We start from the raw sequence: 19,217 nt of genomic DNA on the forward strand, positions 1-19,217 counted from the left end.
GAATAAGCCTATCTTGTATAAAAAAAATGCTACTTACCATGGCAATCCAACAATCCAGTGTAAAATCATGATATGATACATTAGCTTTCGCCGAAAGAGAGACCATGAGAATTCCAGACACGCGTTTCGCGTAAATGTCTAACATGTGAATGCCCCCTCTCTTCCAGACGAGAGGCTGTGAACTAAAGAGCATAAAAAAATAATACTTTTTCATTACTTCTTTCTTCTTCAAGGGGAACTCACTGTGATTACAAGGGAAGGAGCTAAGGTGATTGCCCCCCGAAATCTGTCTCATTGATTGACAGATGGGGGTGCTGAAGGTATATGATGATGACGAGACATACAGAAGATTTTGCCATGTTGGGAAAAGCACACATATGCATACATTGTTCAGATTTCATGTATTTTTTTTATCTCTATTTTTTTTTTTGGCAAGCTGCGCTCAGATAATGAGACCCACAGAGCTGCTGGGTCCTTTGTGAATTTTAAACACACTGAAAGAGACCATTACAAAGAAAAGACACCATAGAAAAGTAACACAGTTCTCGTGTGAATGCGAAACTTGGCGTGAAAGAGAAATGCTTTTTTTTTTTTTACTTTTTTCTTCCTTTGGTTTTTCTTTTTTTTTTTTTTTTTTTCACATTTATCGATGAGTGTCCTTCTCCTTTATCCTTTGTTGTTGGTTTTTTTTTTCACCTCTTTTTGTTCATTTTTATTAAATAAAATGAGAACACTGGTACCCATCCTTTGCAGAATCTGTTGGCACCTATACATTTGCTTAGTACAAGTCATGGAGTTGCAGTCCAAAAATAGTACAGCAGTTCGACCCATTTGGTGCAAGAGAGACTCACCACATAATATAAGACTCGCTACTCTAGCACCAAAATGGTTATTAGATTTGCAAGCAGAAAATAAATTCTCCAGATCCATCCAGTTCTTCCCATTGCCCCCCTAAGTGTTCTTTCTTGATTATTTCCCCTAAAACCATCCTCCATCAAAAATGTGTTGTTTTTTTTCTTTTTTACTCTACAGCAATATTAGGAACAACCGGAGAGGTTGCACCGGAGCTGTCATTACCCCCAGGAGCCTCCTTTTCTTTTTTGCCACTGTATTGACCAATGAAGGAGCCATCCTCATTGAACTGGACATCCACACTTCCGCCATAGTCAGCCAAGCTGTCATCACTTCCTAGGGGCTTGACGTCACCATTAAGGGAAGGTTGGCTGCTGTTGAATGGTTTCTCGTCATTATCACTGAATAAAAATGAAAGGCAAATGTGGTTAGCACTATCACATGATTTCTTTTAGATTTACAAGTCGTATAGCTTTAATTTTAGGGACAGCCAACTGCAATTTTTCTACACACACCCTTCTATTTTTCAGCCTTCATTCTGTGGGTGGCTGTATGAAATTGCATGAAATGAACTGTTGACCTGGTTCAGAACCTCCCGTCTTACCAATTGGGAACGGTATAAAATTATAGGTGTTTCTTTTTGGGTAACTATGCAATGTGGCCTCGGATGGTATAAAAACACGTCTGAAGGAAGGCACAGAAAGAAGATCGATAGAAAGTTTGATATATGGTTGCATGGGAGGATTGCAAAAGAAGAAAAGAAAATACAGAATTCAGACAAGAAATAAAATCTAAAAATTAAAAAAAAAAAAAAAAAAGTTTTGGACAGTGATGGGCACGTCCCTCACCCCATAAACCATTACTGTTCCTGTGATATGAAAGGCTAACCTGACAATGATAAGTATAATGCCAGACCTACTTGTTTGGAATTGGCATACATTTTGCTCATATGTTAACTCAGTCAACCAAAATTAGAAAACAAAATGGCAACTTTCTTTCAAGAACAGAATCTACCCATTGTGAGTGGTATATCAGTTGATGTGACTAAGGTTGAGATATACACAAACTGGATAAACGTGTAGCACTGATTATGATTATGAAAGAAATAGCCATGTTTTTCCTTTAAGACTGGATAACACCACAACATCCCTATCTACTTAGGGTAGGAGGACATGGTACCTGTCTGCGATCAGCCAATCTCCTTTCCATGATTGTGAGATTCATTGCCCACACCTTAAAGCTATATGTATTATAGAAAGGGGACTTCTTAACCAGGTCTTACCACCTAGGGGTTACAGTTGGGTTTTCTCTATCCAGGGGTCCCATAGCGGTTGCATTGGTTACATCTAAGTCATTAGGGATATCAGATTAATGTTGGACAAACTCTCTTCCAACATTATGAAGGTCAGGCACTTTTAACCCAACATCACAAAGGTCAGACACTTTGAACTTCCATTTCTTTTCTTAACCAAGTGTTCATGCGTATGAGGGTTTTGGGAGAGAAAGCTGTTGGCTGAGATAGCTATTTAAAGTGTACGGCCTCTGTTGTCGAAAAGTGGGACAAAGGGACACTATACAACACAAGAAACATACGATTTCCCAAGCATCAGGAGAGAGGCACCATGCCAAAGTGATGATCATCAGATTATCTACTTTTAACAGCCAATATGGAAGGTAAGGGGAATTGCTTGCAAATTATTGGCTACCACAAACTTCATGATGTATTTCATAATCAAACATCAAAATTCAATATGACTTATGGAAGGGGTGGACTTGGCAAAATTCTGGACAACAATCAACTGGTCGATGGTCAACAAAAAAAAAACACAAAAGGAGAAATCTACTATGTACAAGATGCAGAGGGACGTAAGCATTGCATGGGTCATAATGAAGCCAATATCTTATAAATGTATGCAGGGACATAATGGAGAATGTAAGCAATACTCTATAATATTGAACCATGCATGGAGACATATCAAATAACAAATGGTGAAAAAGTATCCAATATTATTCTATGAAGCATTAAAAATTCATGAAATAGAGTAGTTCACTTAAAATAACCCTCCACCTTATCCCTAAAAGAGTGACTATACATTTTTCATGTGCAGTCAATCTTCCTGCTGACCTCCGTTCCTCTCCTGCTACCTCCGCCTCTGCTTATAGTCCTCTTCAATCCAACGTAGCCGGTGGACTGGCATGGGGAGAAACACTGCTCTTCGTTTTCTGAGCGATGGACACACAATGATGAGATTGCGGCTGTGTCCATCTCTCGGCACACGAAACACAGGGAAGGCATGTTGTACAGTAGACTCACCACTGCTTTCCCCATGCCATGTAGGATTGAAAAGAGCCAGAATGTCGGAATTTGAGGAAAGGAACAGAGATGAGCAGGGAAAGTGATTATACATGCAAAATGTACAGTCACTTTTTAGGGATAGGTTGGAGTTTTGCTTTTATGGAGGGTTGTTGGTGTATCTCAGACCATATACGATCCAAATTATAATGTGCAAGGGGACATTATTCTCTATTTTTAGGTCTATACAGAGACAGTGAGTGACTCTTCTAGCTTTCTAACTTATCTTTTAGACCATGGGCAAAGCTGTTGACCACCAACCCTACCATTCAGTATTAAGGAGTCGTAAGTTCTGAGAAATCTTCCCTATCATGTATCTGCACAGCCCTCTAGGCAATGCTTCTACAGGAATGCCTCTGTCATTGGACATCGATATATGTCCTAAGTAACCCTCAATTTTAGCTTCACATAGAATAGCATTGGGATAACATACACCTGGAGATGAAAGGTCAACCAAGTGAAGACATGGATGCATGATTGTTGGAACTCTCCCTGGTTTCCCTTGACTCTATTTCAGTCAATTTGGGCAGATTGCTAAAATCCTACGTACAAAATCCCATCATTTGCTTAGCGTCTCGATAGATCTCCATCCAAATGACCAAGTAGGAGTGGGAGAAGCAGGACCTGGCATTTGGGCACATGCAAAAGGTGCAGTATAGTGTTTTACCGATGCATGTGTTTTACCTATTTCTAAAGAAGGTACTGCTGTTAAGAGGAGACAAATGACAGAATGACAGTCACAAGACAATCTCAATCACAGACATCAGACTTTTCCAAAAACATATTGGATGTGAGCATGCATGGTCCAACCGCTGTGGGTGAGTATAGAAATGAGCTGGTTACCAGTGGGTATTCTATATGTGATACTGTTTATGATCTTACACAAAAAAAGAAATCTGTCTTTTTAGGAAGTTGGGAATCTTGTACGGAGCAAGGAGACCACTGGGCTTGGTGGCTGACTTACGGTGGCCGGTCTCTGCTGCAGTAAGTAACAATGACTTGCAATTTACAAATAGATTGTGACCAAGCTCATGCGTGCAAATATACAGTATTACTAAAATAGACTGCATTATCCAGCTCCATAGTTTAGACCAGTGTTCCCCAACTCCAGTCCTGAAGAGCCACCAAGAGGTCATGTTTTCAGGTTTTCCTTAGTATGGCCCAAGTGATAACTGCATCACTTTTTACAGGCAATAATTCCATCACCTGAGCAATACTAAGGAAATCCTAAAAACATGATCTGTTGGTGGCTCTTCAGGACTGGAGTTGAGGAACACTGGTTTGGACAAAAGCCTATTTATGTAGTAGTATGGAATTCATAACTTGGGACACCCCTTTAATAACCAGAATGGAGAGCTACTGCAAAAAGTAGCAATCCCAGTAATTACAGCAGATCCTAGGGATGCAGGACCCCTGGCGATTAGCCTGTTGTACATTACTGTAGCCTCCTATAAGACACCTGCGCTCTATCTGCCCTAGTAGACCATATGGCTGCCATAAAGGGGATTCCTTCTTATGGTGTCCCCGATATAAGACACAGCAGAGAACTTGTAAAATGACCTAAAAAATGTATGGTTGGCTATGGGTGAATTATTTCCAGCCCGGCTTCATTTGACTTTACGAGATAAACCCTTTATCGATTCCGTAATATATGCTTATTATAGGGGACGCTATCTCTATAAGCAGAAGTGGTCCAATACTTGTCACGGGTGTGACAGACAGTCGCTCTGGAGCCGGCTGTAGAAGGTCACTGCGCTTGGCATTGCAGACGCCTCCTTGATTCCCTTAACTCTGTAGTATAGTTTTATCCTTCTTCCTTTAGGACCCAGCAGCGACCTCCAACTTCTGCTGCTGATTGACACACTCTTGCTGGGTAGTTAAGTAGTCTCATTTTCTCCAGAGAGCCACTGGTGATATTTCTATGTACCTCTGTGTAGGCTTGGAGAACTAGCAGTTGACTAGTTTCTTCTCTGGTGCCCTTGGAAGACAATTGGCGTTATCTCTCTGGTGTATAGTCAAGCTAAGTGTATTCCCTTTGTTTGTCTACCTTGTTGTCTTTAGTTACAGTGCGGCCTGACTAGTGCTCACCGTGTCCCTTCCATATCTAGGGCCAAGCTCAATGGACATTCAGGGCTTAGGTTCCTGCTCGGTGATATGTGTGGAACCTATATAGGAACGATAGGGTAGGCAGGGTGATATTAGATCTGCCTAGGGGTCTCCGCTCCCTCTTTCATTAGTGTTTGGGCTTCCTCCCCCTCTTCCCTTTGTTTTGCACTTAGTCTTTCCCACACTTTGCGTGACAATACTGCTGGGAATGTTTGCCTTGCCCCATCAGAGCAACTCTCTGACATTAATATACAGTAAGTGCATATAAGTGTAGGATTTTCAATGGTGGTTCCAAGACGAGAGCTCCATAGTGACACCATGCCGTGTCTGATGAGCTGGGCCAAAATCATGGGAATATCATGTTTCCCTAAGGGAAAGAGTTTCTAAAAAAAAAAAACTACTTATTATTCCCTAGGGAATTAATAGGGTTGTAAGACAGACTTTGTAACCCCATGATTTGGTGGGTGACGCCATGCTGTCACGAAGCCCTAGTTTTATGCAACTCACAACAAATACAAAGTGGAAATTTTCATAGACATGCACATAATATGTAGCTAGATCTAGACAGGACATTACTATGAGCCACATCACACACGGCTATAACATGCACATGTACGCTATAGATCCATCTTTGCAAATGGCGACTTTTAATGTATCAAGAAAAATTGAGTTAGATGCATTTTGGGTGATTTCAGCTCTGCGGTACACATTGATATCCCCTGCAATGAAGTGATACACAGAGATAAGCCATGTCTACATATGGCACGCTGCTCTCCATACTGAAGTATATGGCAAGTTCCCATCGTGCTAGGGATGTGCAGGTGACACTGCCAGACTAGCAGCATCTTGTCATTGCTTAGGATCCATCAGAGGATCGTAAGTGACGATCTCGGGTAGAAAACTAGTGAGGGCACATGGGGGGTCCATAGTCACCAGATATTGCCAGGCTGATTGACTTCTATGGACTTCTGCCCAACTCTTTGACCACGCTAGTTTTTATGCATCAGATATTTATAGCATTCACATATAATTTCCCCTGTAACTTGGCCAGACTTCGTTAGATAAAAATAATGAGTTCTATGGATGGAGATTTTATGGGGGTCTACATGACTTTCTTTCCATTGCCATTCACTATGGACCCTATTCGGCATGTGGATTCCCTGTGAATTCAGATGACAGCCACATTCGCACTAGGTGGACCGCCATATTGTGGTTTTCTGAGGCACCATAATCAAACCTAGAGACACTATCCTCATAAATAGCCCTGCATACTTGCAAAAAAGTAAACTAAGGATGTTTAAAGAGGTTTTGTTTTCAGATTTTGGTGCATTTTGTTTAAATAAAACATGTTCTTTACACACCCTCCCCGGGTCCAATGCAGAGTCTCCGCCGCCGCTTCCGGTGTCTGTTATTGTTAGCAGTGCTGATGCCACCTTGACAGCACTGCAGCTAATCAGTGAATTCAACAGCTTTGAGCGGCTCGTGCCGTCAACATGGGCAGGGCCGATGAGCTCACTGATTGGCTGCAGCGTTAACAGCACTACTGACAATAACAGACACAGGGAGCATCAACAGAGACTAAGTGCTGGACCAGGGAAGGGTGAGTAAAGCACAGTTTAAAAAAAAAAAAAAACAGAAAAACCCTTTAAATTCCAGAGAAGGACCCAAACTGGGTAAGCGTGACTACTTTTGAGTGCGCCGGGATAGATTTTGAAAATTCACGACTTTCCTAGCAAATACGGGGCTGACTGATCTATAATATAGTGAGCATGCCGGTGACGCCATTTTTTTTTTCTCATGGATTCCTCAAGAATATGGGGATAAAAATGCTCAATAAGCCCATGTATGAAATTAGATAAACCCAAAACTAGAGTATGGCCAGTGGCCGTGTGGATGGTATACTAGACATTTGTATACAATATTGGATACCAATATGGTTGTGAACCCATGAGATATCACTAAACCGTGTCTTAATGTGGCTTTCTGGACCAGACATATGGCGGTCCACCAGCTATCAACGGTGACCCAGAATCTGACCAACTTCTTAGGTCTACTGGAATATGTAAGCAATCACATCTCCACTATCCAAAGAAGCAACAGAAAGCTGGTTTGGGGCCTCAAATGAGCTATTTTCTATCAGTTCTGAAGGATAAAACTTGGGTGGCAATGTTGGTGATGGCCATACATCTATCGATGATCTGTCGAGAGCCTCGAAAAGAAAAAGTATGGACAACTTTACTCAAGGAACTCCAGGCTGACCAATATAAAAGGATGACCAATATATGTGAATGCTACATGGGTTGTCTCCTGCCGCTTTAGACAAAGATTGCCTTTAATTTAGTTGGCCGGATAGCTTTAAGAATGATTGACTATCTTACATCCAGCCATCGTAGTCCCACCAGACAGTTACTAGCCGGCCAGCTGCTGGTAGACCCTTCTGAAAATCGAATTTAGCAAAGGCTGGACACATAATTGTATAAACGTACGATGTAGTCAAGGACAAATTGATTTGAAAGAAGGTGGCACAAAAGGGTGGAAATAAACTTGAACACCCAATGTGCAAAAAGCGCATCCCCCATCTGTAACCAGGAACTTTACCGTGTGAGAGCAGCTTACCTCTCCAGAGATCTGATGGCAGCATGGACAAGAGAGTGGAGAACGAATGCATAAGGTCAGGCATGCCAATCACACATGTGCAAACAGTGCATGTGGGCAGAAGCCCGGCAGTCACTTCTAAACATTGGATCATGTATTGGAATCTGTCTCTCAAGTGTTTCCAAACCATATAACATTGAAATATTACTCTGGTCTTCAAATTGCCACCCCCTTTGACAACAGTAGGAATAAAGGTGAAATCTGCCACCTAATGAGAGCAGCATAATGTACAGACAGAGACCCTGATTCCAATCATGTGTCACTTACTGGGCTACTTGCTCTAGTTCTGATTAAAATCACAGTTTTATCTGCTGCAGATCTACCAGTTCTCTGAATGCTGAGCTCTGTATAACCCCGCCCACACCACTGATTGGCAGCTCTCTGTTTATTCAGTAACCAGCCAATAGGTGGTGTGGGCGGGGTTATACAGAGCTCAGCATTCAGAGAACTGGTAGATCTGCAGCAGATAAAACTGTGATTTTATCAAAACTGCAGCATACAGACCAGTAAGTGACACATCGCTGGAATCAGGGTCTCTGCCCCTACATCATGCTGCTCTCAGATGCGGTAGCAAAAACCTGATGAAATATTCCATTTAAAGAAGACCTGTTACTTTCCATAAATATGTGCTTTTCCTGGTGTAAACGCCGCTGTTCTCCTGAATCCGGAGATGTTTTTCTTTTGTTCCTGCGCCTCTCCTTTCTCGAGATATGGCCCTCTCATCCATGTAGTCTTTTTACTCTCTTGGGTGTGGTGCTCATGAACACGCCCAGAAAAAAGTTGGTAACCACACCCAGTTTGCTAGATTTACATACAACAGGGAAGAAGGGGCCATATCTCAGGAACGGAGAGGCCCAGGAAGAAAAGAAAAACATCGCCGGATTCAGCAGAACAGCGACATTTATACCAGGCAAAAAAATTACATATAAATGATAGGTGACAGGTCTTCCTTAAAGAGATTGCCCAGGGAATTAAAATTAATATTTAAAGGTTTCAGATTGATTAAAAGAATAAAAAATATAATATTCATCCTCATCAATACCCTGTAGCTTTGCTTTACGATACTTATCAAGTCCCTGTTGGTCTTTACTTCCCGGTCTCATCTTGACACTCCAGAATTGGCCAGATGCTCAACCAATGACTGCCTTAAGTCTATCTCTAATGCGGCCAGTAATTGGCTGAACTGGCCTTTATGTTGTGTACAGATGGGAACAGAAAGTAGAAACAGCAGTGACCAAGTAAGGATCAGAACTGGCACTGCTGGGATCGGTGATATTTTACTTTAATTGTTTTAAACAGGTCCAAGCCCTTTAAAAAAGAAAAACTTTATTCATTAAAAAAAACCTTTTAAAGGGATTGTCTTCCATTAGAAAAAATGGCACATTGAGTGTTTTGGGGAGGGGCATTCATTTTTCATTTATAGCTTATCCATTGGTACTGAATATGTGTTGATATCGTGGATGTATCCAGCGATTACAGAAAAGACACTTGGTGGAACTGGACTAGGGCATCAGGCATTGCTATGGTCGCTCCGTAGGGGGGGAATTAGTGTTAATCTGTTTTGGATTGTCTAGTATTTATACCATAGGTGATGTACAGGAGAATATAAGCAGGTGTTGAGATGAATATATAAAGATGAAGCAGAGCTGAATTTGTCATCAAACCATTGTGTACGACATGATAAGTGAGTATGCGACAGGAGACCATACATCAGACGAGGAGAGGTTACCAATCAATAAACTCAACTCTGCTTGATAATTAAAGTTGACTCACCTAAATCTGTATATGGATTCGATACCTCAATGTAGCCTGTGCTCTTATCTACTGCACCGGTTTTTCTAAGCTCAGAGCCCTAGTGATTGTGCAGGATTGTTCTGGGCTGGCAAATATCACTATGGGTTTCAATATGATATACTATGACAATAAATGTACCCCAACATTACTTTAAGAAGGATTATTGACCTTGTTCTGTTGGGGTTTAAAAAGAATAGTAAGAAGAGCCTACTTTTTTTTTTTAATAAACAGCGCCTCTCTTATCCATGGGTTGTATTTGGTATTGCAGCTCAGAGCCATTCAAGTGAGACAGCAATACCAGCCACAGTCCATGAGCAAGAGACGATTATAAAGTTAAATGCTATGGACACCATTTTTCACTTAAATGCATATCTTTTTTTGATAAAAAGAACAAACTTTTTTTTTTTGCAAATAAGATTTAGTAAAAAATGTGTGACTGTTTGGCTTCTACAGCCTCTATGTTTCCCAGTACATAGCTGACTACAACTTTGGAACTTTTATGTGGTCAGAAATCAGTTTAGAAGAAAATTCAGCATAACAGATATAAGTGCTACACACCCTGTCATCAAAATGAGCTCACCGATCGATGCACTGTTAACTCGTTTTGCATCCAGCTATGTACAGTGATATACAGAGGCTGTACAAGTCAAAAAAGTTAAAATTTAACTTTTTTGATGAAAATACATGTGTTTAGTAAAAAAAAATAGATATCCTCATATATGTCTATAAGGCTGTTGAGTTCAGGTCAGGAGACCCGCGGCCGGTCTATGAATCACTATGTGAATTCTGCCTAAGTGAACATTCAGCACTGTGGATAGCTCCTAATTCATTTGAAGGATACATAGATCTTCAGGGGAATTTTTTTTTTAACTAAATGCATGGATTTTCAATTAAAAAAAAAAATTTGCAACAGGGTTCAATTAAAAATGTTAACTAGTATAACTTCTAATGTACATAGCTGGTTGCAACATGAATGCCTAATGTGTGTATGAAAGCCTAATTTAGTGTTCCTCTCGGCAGCCTCCGGCTTTCAGTCATGGTGCGGGTTGACTCCCTGAAGAAGCGAGGAGCGAAACGGCGTTGGAGTGGTGTGAGGGGGCCAGGGTATGTTCACTCAGTACTCTTTTTATATTTATGTGGTCTCCCATATTTGGATTCATTAGATGAATTGCTCAGGATCTCCCCATTAGTGAGAGCCTGCATATGGCAGGAATTTAAGAAAATGTATGGCAGCTGATCTTCCCTGAATGGATATTCTGTGATGAATTAAATTAGATTTTTCCTTATATTTATTGCACAAGCACTTTATGCTTAATGATATATGCATGGTATATATATTATTGTCATCACATTTCCACTTTTTAAGTGACTACATATGCCTAATTCATAATAGTGTGGGATTCCTTTGGGCTATTTAATGTGCTTCTCTATATATGGCGGTATTTATAGTAATAATTCAACACATATTGTTCTGCTATTATTATATTATTTTTATTTAATCTCTCTAAGTTTGGATAATAATTATTGATAATCAATATATTTTTTGCACTGGCACTTTATTTTTTACATTCTTGGTATATATTGACACTATACCGCCATATCTAGATGAGTATGTCTGTTGAAACGGTGATTATGAATAATTTACCTAGTAATTAAATCTATGTGATTGACCCATCTAACTACATTTTTTTGTGAGCATCCCCCTTCCCCCTCTTGAGTCTTATTTTAATTATGTTTTACATTTATTTTTAATTTTGGTCTTGTTGTCTGTTTTTATTTCTTCATGTATTCAATAAAAATTATGTATTAATAATTGTCTAAATTGTAGTTCTTTATACCTCGTTGTTGGTCTACTTTACATGGTGCGGGTTCAGTCAGCTGTAATGGCACCCTTGGCACTGACTGACAGCTGGCTCCGTACTGATGCACTGCAGAGCCAGCTGTCAGTCAGTGCCTGGGAATCATTACAGCCGGTTCTCACTATGTAATGAGTGGTGACTGAAAGCCGGAGGCTGCCAGGAGGAATAAAGTTAATTTCCTCCCTGCAGCCGGGCTTTCAGTCCTGTGACCGGGCAGCTTTGGCACGCTATTAACCTGCAGATTGATCTGTAAGTTAATAACATTTTAGGACATGACAGGTCCCTTTAAAGACTGAAGGACTTGCGATATTCTCATTTGCATTAATTTATCATTTTGACAGTGAATTGATTGTTGCTGATTTTAGAACGGCCTGGAAACCATTCAGAATTAATCTTCTTCTGTTTCCCTCCTCACTTTTAGTGGCATAAAAATTGCCAAATCTGAAAACACAAATGATATTTGCATAATAATTTGCAGCAGATGACAGAAAAGTCTGTTCTCCCTGGTGTAACGCAGAAAGAAAAACCCGGTGTCATTTTCCTTTTTGACGCGCGTCATAAAAATATATTGTATCCATTTGTACGAAACTCAATTGCTGTTTATAAATAACTGTTAAATATGTAACGAAGATTCCAGCCGGCTTTCTATTACATTTATAGTCTTGGCCTTATGAGAAAGTGTAAAAATGGAAATGTACTTTCTGGCTTATAAAATACAGTGTTTCCATTGTGTAATCTGGACAGTTGCTATAAATTGACACACAAGTTGTAAGAAAACAAAAAATACAGGAAAATTACATGATCCTTCTAAAAGAAAATCATCTATGTATCCAAAGAAAAAAAAATGTTATGTAAGTCTATCATATAAATAAATAAAGAATTCAACCTAGAAAGATGATATCAATGAAGGTCCATGAGCCCAGAGCCAAAATTAAGGGCCACAGAGCTCTATATAGTGCAGAACCCTAAAATATCAGTAAAACTCATACAATCCTCCAGAGATTTAACATACTATAGTATAGAGCATGTGGACCCTTTAAATTTAGTAGAAGGCATCTACTGAAATGTCCATGTCAGAAGTAGACTATAGGTCAGAGTCATCCGTAGATTAACTCGCTTGCACTATAATCACTAGTCTTTTTTTTGTACCTGTACTCTCCAAATGTTTCATCTTTCATCGGACGAGCTTCAGAGTCCACTTGGGTGTCTTCTTTATCCTTCACTGTATAAAACAAAATGTCAAAACATGGAAGGTGCCATAAAAAGTTAGAATATGGAACATGTGAAAGAGAAGATAGGTTCTGGAACTTCTATGGTTGTCAACTTTTTTTCACCTGTAGCTTTAATCCTGGTGAGAAACTTTCCAAAATACACGTTATCCTGTTTCTTCCTCCTGAAAGTAGTTATAGGACTTGGAAGCTTCATGGAAGCTCCATCAAAGTTTCTCCTCTTGCATAAACTTTTCTAAAATCTGGAACCTGCCACATTATACCATTTCTACCGCTGGGGCATCAAGAAAGACATTCGGATTTCTTTATCGGTCATCACACAGACTATGTCCTATTATTTGTTTCGGATCGGTATAGGGCATGCTCTGAGTTTCATGGATCTCATTCTCGGATCCATCATTTTTAACGAATGTGTGAATGGATCTGTGATGGAGAGCACCCGGACATTTTACACGGATGTGTGACTGCACCGTAAAGGAAAAGGGTGGTACTTTCTGCCATCTGTGATGGGTGACAGAAAGGGACAACAAGATAGGGTGCCTTAGCCAGTGTATTTAGATAAAGCACCTAAGAAAGTGAAGCTCCCCCAGGAGAGGAGAAACGTAATTTAAATTATGCAGAATATTTCCATTGACAAAGTCAAAGCATTGAACTAATTAAGACAAACTCGAGAACCCTGGTAATAGGAGACTTCTTCCTCGGCTGTGGGTCGCCAGAGGGTGCTAACAAGCATTTGCATCTTAGTATATATAAATATACCCAAAGGTAAGGAAACTGCTCCAGGTGAAGGAAAGACCAGCTACAAACCTACAGGCCCTATCCATTGATAGAATCAAAGCACGGAGCAGCGGAGGAGAAGCTGCAGGGAATTTGATTTCAGTGGAATAGCTCTTCCTATTCTCCGTATCATTCCCCTTGAGGAGGGGGGGAGATAATTTGTTATATTCAGTTCTATAAATCATTTTCTTAGCTCTGGAAGGCCGATAACTTACCTGAATATTTTCCACCTTTGCTACGTTTGATGAAGCACAGGATGAGCAGGATGAGAAGCAGCAGAACAATGGCGCTTATCAGCCCAATAAACCAGCCCTGACTCGCAAACCCCTTCTCATCAGGAAGAGCTGGAAAGAAAAGGGGAGAAGAAACCTGGGTAATAATTTACTCATCTGTCTATCTATTTGTCTATCTGTTTATCTTCTAGCACAGTGAGGAGTCAGGTTACACCTCCAATAACACTCTATGAATAGAGGAGGAGAAGTGAGGAGCAGAGTGAGAAAACAGGAGGAAGCAGACACAGAAAGATCGCGTTGAGATTTCTAAAATATCGTTTAGCTCACCCCAGAGCTGGATTCACATCTACACTGCTCAGTACTGCTGTCTACTTTTCTTGATGATGCTGCTGTTATAGTTTTTTTTAATTTTGTGCTACCTAAGTAATGAAAAGCAAGAATCCCTCTTTCTTTGTACTTTGTCAAGGAGAGATAATATCTATCTATCTATCTATCTATCTATCTATCTATCTATCTATCTATCTATCTATATCCTTCTGCTATTGTAACACTCATTGTCGGTGCCCACGCATTGTTCCCCTCCTCCCTCCATGCAGGGACGCCGACTTACTCACTGCCCTGGCTGTGGTAGCGTCCTCACGGTTCCGTTCCTCTTCGACTGTGCACAGTGCACAGACTTCCACGCTCCCCTGCTCTTAAAGGGTCTGCTCGCGCACCTTCAAAGATGCCCACAGACAGTATCCGGGAGGCATCTTGTATAAAAGACACCCTCCCCAATAAGGAGGTGCCTGAGTAACCCCTATAGTTTCCTAGTGGTTGCGTTGGTGCAACTGTATATTGCCAGGTTCCCCGTCCCTTAGTCTATTTAGTATTTCCTTATCCCATATTGTCCCTGTAGTCTTGTGTAGTGTCTACATGACCCTGTAGCAGCTCCGGCGGTACCTGAACCTGTTTCCAAGAACCATATGTCTGAACAAGAACCTATCCCTGAATTCCACGTTGTCCGGACTATCTAACAGACTCCGAATCCTGCCTGCCAGTGACTCCGCTCCTGCGTCTCCATCCAGTAAACCTGACTCTTGGGGGCAGCAGTTGCAGTTCCAGGGACTGCCTAGGAGTGGTACCTAGTGGATGCCTGCAGCTCAAGTCTAACTCCACCATTAGGGGCTCCAGTGAACCCCAGACAGCCGCTTAGCTACGCCCCTCCTAGACAAACCCGGCCCCGTGGCACAGTGGGTCCACGAACCACATGCGTCAGCTGCGAGCATGACAGTTATTCTGCTTCTGCTTATACGCACATTGTCTTCACCCGCTATCTCCACGCTATCTCCGTGCTGCCATATTAATGTATCTTATGTCTGACCTGTTTACCATATCAATAGTCAGTGGGTTTAAAGGGGTTATAAACTCTGACAGATTTCCTGCAACTTCTCTCCCTCTTGCTGCTATTGAACATTTTCATGGCGGACTATCATGGTAGTAGGTAATTGAATTAGTACATAGTTTGCATTTGCTCCTACCTGATGGCAATGTGTGAGTTTCCACTCCCCAGATTTCCTCATAATGAGAGTGATTTAATGCCAACAGACGAACAAAATAATTTTCTCCGGGTTGCAGTTCAACAATTTTGAATTCTGCTTCAGAAGCGTTCACATCGTATTGCTGCCATGAACTACCTGGAAATGGGAGTGCGAATTGTTAATTATAGGACCAACTTTTTATTGGGAGCTCTGCTTTCCACAAACTTTGCCTAATCAAATGTTTTCGCAATATATTTTAGCAGAAAATTCTACTTCCTTCTCCCCTTATGAGACACTTTTATTTCTTCCCCCTGATCCTAAACTTTTCATCCACTCTGAAAAATGACAGCTTAACTCTGTCTTGGCCAAGACAATACAGGCTTCTAGCACAGTGAGGAGTCAGGTTACACCTCCAGTAACACCCTATGAATAGAGGAGAAGTGAGGAGCAGAGTGAGGAAAAAGGCAGAAGGAGACACAGAAAGATCATGTTGAGATTTCTAATTTGTTTAGCTCACCCCAGAGCTGGATTCACATCTACACTGCTCAGTACTGCTGTCTAATTTTCTTGATGATGCTGCTGTTATCGTTTTTTTTTTATTTTGTGCTACCTAAAGAATGAAAAGCATGAATCTTTCTTTCTTTTTACTTTGTCGGGGAGAGATCATAGCAGATAATTTCCTCCCACCAGCTCAGAGAGAGTTGCAAATTAGAAATAGAGCCTGCAGAAGAGAAAATTGGGGAAATGCAGGATACAAGTCATATAATAAGGATAAGGATAGCTCATTCTGAAAAGTTTCTTGAAAGTATAGTTACATTTTAACTTCATTAGGTTCTTTTGAATAATAGGCTGTTTTTTATGACTCTTAAGATTGGCTAAAGCTATTTTCCATTTTCCAGCCCATTGCCGCATAAGCCGCTAGCACCTTGCAGATAAAACCCATAGTCAAGTTACTTGTCTCCTCTTATCACTTACTGCTCTTGTTCTTCATCTGTACTTTCAGTTCAATATTTCTCTGTCCATCCAGTGGTCTCCATTTTATGGTGATACATTTGGACGTTCTTGAAACTGAAATATTCAGAACTGGTGGAAATTCTAAAGACAAATCAGAATAAACAATAATAAGTTCAGAGCGATATCTGGAGGTGATATCTATGTCGTTGTAATGGGAGTTGGTAGAAAATGTATTCAGCAAAACCATAAGTATCGTGACAAACCACAGTATCCAGTAAAAACATAAGGATTCCAGAATGTAATGAAAAGGAAAAAAGGGGATGGAAAAATATCAGATCAGAAAAGAAGAGAAAAGATGAGAAAATACAGGAGAAGATGGAAAGAGAAAATTATGTGTATATATATATATATATATATATATATATATATATATATATATATTCTATATATAGTCGTGATTGGGATGTATGTGGAACCAAGGTTCCAAGCCGCGGTGATGTAGGGCCCGGAGAAGTAGGATTCAGCACGTATAGTCCTGAGAGGTGCTTTACATGAGCACGGATTTTGGGTCCAGGTTTTAGGAAAGGCCATAGAGCTGGGAGGGACTGGCTGTTCCCTTATGTCCTGTTCCAGAACTTGAAACTGGCTATTTAAGGCAGGTCAGCTGCTTCATTCCTGGTCTGTGTGTGGAGGAGGACAGACCCTGTTTGTGTCGTTCAGTCTCTGCCAGAGGTTGTGAGTGCAGGACTGATATTGGGTAACCAATGATATATGTATGAACTATTTTATTTGTTTTTCTACCTTTGTGACAATACAAGGCTGTTTTGTTTTGTGAACTGGGATGGTTTATTAAGTTTTAATGAACCACTCACTATTTGTACATAAGAACTTGATGCCTGTACGTACTTAAACTGCTGCCAACGAGAGCAAGGATCTCTACTATATATATATATATATATATATATATATATATATATATATATATATATATACATACACACACAGTACAGACCAAAAGTTTGGACACACCTTCTCATTTAAAGATTTTTCTGTATTTTCATGACTATGAAAATTATACATTCACACTGAAGGCATCAAAACTATGAATTAACACATGTGGAATTATATACTTAACAAAAAAGTGTGAAACAACTGAAAATATGTCTTATATTCTAGGTTCTTCAAAGTAGCCACCTTTTGCTTTGATGACTGCTTTGCACACTCTTGGCATTCTCTTGATGAGCTTCAAGAGGTAGTCACCGGAAATGGTTTTCCAACAATCTTGAAGGAGTTCCCAGAGATGCTTAGCACTTGTTGGCCCTTTTGCCTTCACTCTGGGGTCCAGCTCACCTCAAACCATCTCGATTGGGTTCAGGTCTGGTGACTGTGGAGGCCAGGTCATCTGGCGTAGCACCCCATCACTCTCCTTCTTGGTCAAATACCCCTTACACAGCCTGGAGGTGTGTTTGGGGTCATTGTCCTGTTGAAAAATAAATGATGGTCCAACTAAACGTAAACCGGATGGAATAGCATGCCCCTGCAAGATGCTGTGGTAGCCATGCTGGTTCAGTATGCCTTCAATTTTGAATAAATCCCCAACAGTCTCACCAGCAAAGCACCTCCACACCATCACACCTCCTCCTCCATGCTTCATGGTGGGAACCAGGCATGTAGGGTCCATCCATTCACCTTTTCTGCGTCGCACAAAGACACGGTGGTTGGAACCAAAGATCTCAAATTTGGACTCATCAGACCAAAGCACAGATTTCCACTGGTCTAATGTTCATTCCTTGTGTTCTTTAGCCCAAACAAGTCTCTTCTGCTTGTTGCCTGTCCTTATCAGTGGTTTCCTAGCAGCTATTTTACCATGAAGGCCTGCTGCACAAAGTCTCCTCTTAACAGTTGTTGTAGAGATGTGTCTGCTGCTAGAACTCTGTGTGGCATTGACCTGGTCTCTAATCTGAGCTGCTGTTAACCTGCAATTTCTGAGGCTGGTGACTCGGATAAACTTATCCTCAGAAGCAGAGGTGACTCTTGGTCTTCCTTTCCTGGGGCGGTCTTCATGTGAGCCAGTTTCTTTGCAGCGCTTGATGGTTTTTGCAACTGCACTTGGGGACACTTTCAAAGTTTTCCCAATTTTTCGGACTGACTGACCTTCATTTCTTAAAGTAATGATGGCCACTCGTTTTTCTTTATTTTGCTGCTTTTTTCTTGCCATAATACAAATTCTAACAGTCTATTCAGTAGGACTATCAGCTGTGTATCCACCAGACTTCTGCACAACACAACTGATGGTCCCAACCCCATTTATAAGGCAAGAAATCCCACTTATTAAACCTGACAGGGCACACCTGTGAAGTGAAGACCATTTCCGGTGACTACCTCTTGAAGCTCATCAAGAGAATGCCAATAGTGTGCAAAGCAGTCATCAAAGCAAAAGGTGGCTACTTTGAAGAACCTAGAATATAAGACATATTTTCAGTTGTTTCACACTTTTTTGTTAAGTATATAATTCCACATGTGATAATTCATAGTTTTGATGCCTTCAGTGTGAATGTACAATTTTCATAGTCATGAAAATACAGAAAAATCTTAAAATGAGGTGTGTCCAAACTTTTGGTCTGTACGGTATATATATATATATATATATATATATATAGATAGATAGATAGATAGATAGATAGATAGAGAGAGAGAGAGAGAAGTAGAGAGGAGTAGAGACATAATCTGGAGAAAAAAGAAGGGAAGAGATGACAGATGACAATAGAAAAGCAAATAAGGGAGAGGGGAAGCGATAAAAAAAGAGAAGAGAGTTGGTCAGAAGACAGGAGAGATGTCAGGAGTAAAGAAATGAGGAGGGGAGAGGAGAAGAGAGAGAAAGAGAG

At 40.6% G+C, this 19,217-nt stretch overlaps 1 protein-coding gene across 3 annotated transcripts in view; it reads right to left on the minus strand.

Moving 5' to 3' along the window:
• Positions 1-613: 613 nt before the first annotated feature.
• L1CAM (L1 cell adhesion molecule) overlaps positions 614-19,217 on the minus strand; it is a 242,046-nt gene continuing 223,442 nt past the window's right edge. Inside the window, exons 23-27 of one of the 3 annotated variants that reach the window (XM_073639823.1) lie at positions 16,354-16,473; positions 15,379-15,534; positions 13,841-13,969; positions 12,769-12,841; positions 614-1,253 (exon numbers count right to left, since the gene is read on the minus strand). In XM_073639823.1, the coding sequence (XP_073495924.1) occupies positions 1,022-1,253; positions 12,769-12,841; positions 13,841-13,969; positions 15,379-15,534; positions 16,354-16,473 (710 nt within the window). In that variant the 3' untranslated portion in view covers positions 614-1,021. Of the gene's footprint in view, positions 1,254-7,908; positions 7,940-12,768; positions 12,842-13,840; positions 13,970-15,378; positions 15,535-16,353; positions 16,474-19,217 lie in introns of those variants that run through there. The other 2 variants (XM_073639825.1, XM_073639824.1) reach the window with 2 other exon arrangements.

This window comes from Phyllobates terribilis, unplaced genomic scaffold (assembly GCF_046119375.1).
Source record: "Phyllobates terribilis strain yellow unplaced genomic scaffold, ASM4611937v1 Scaffold_7__3_contigs__length_470593459, whole genome shotgun sequence".
Classification (NCBI taxonomy): Eukaryota; Metazoa; Chordata; class Amphibia; order Anura; family Dendrobatidae; genus Phyllobates; species Phyllobates terribilis.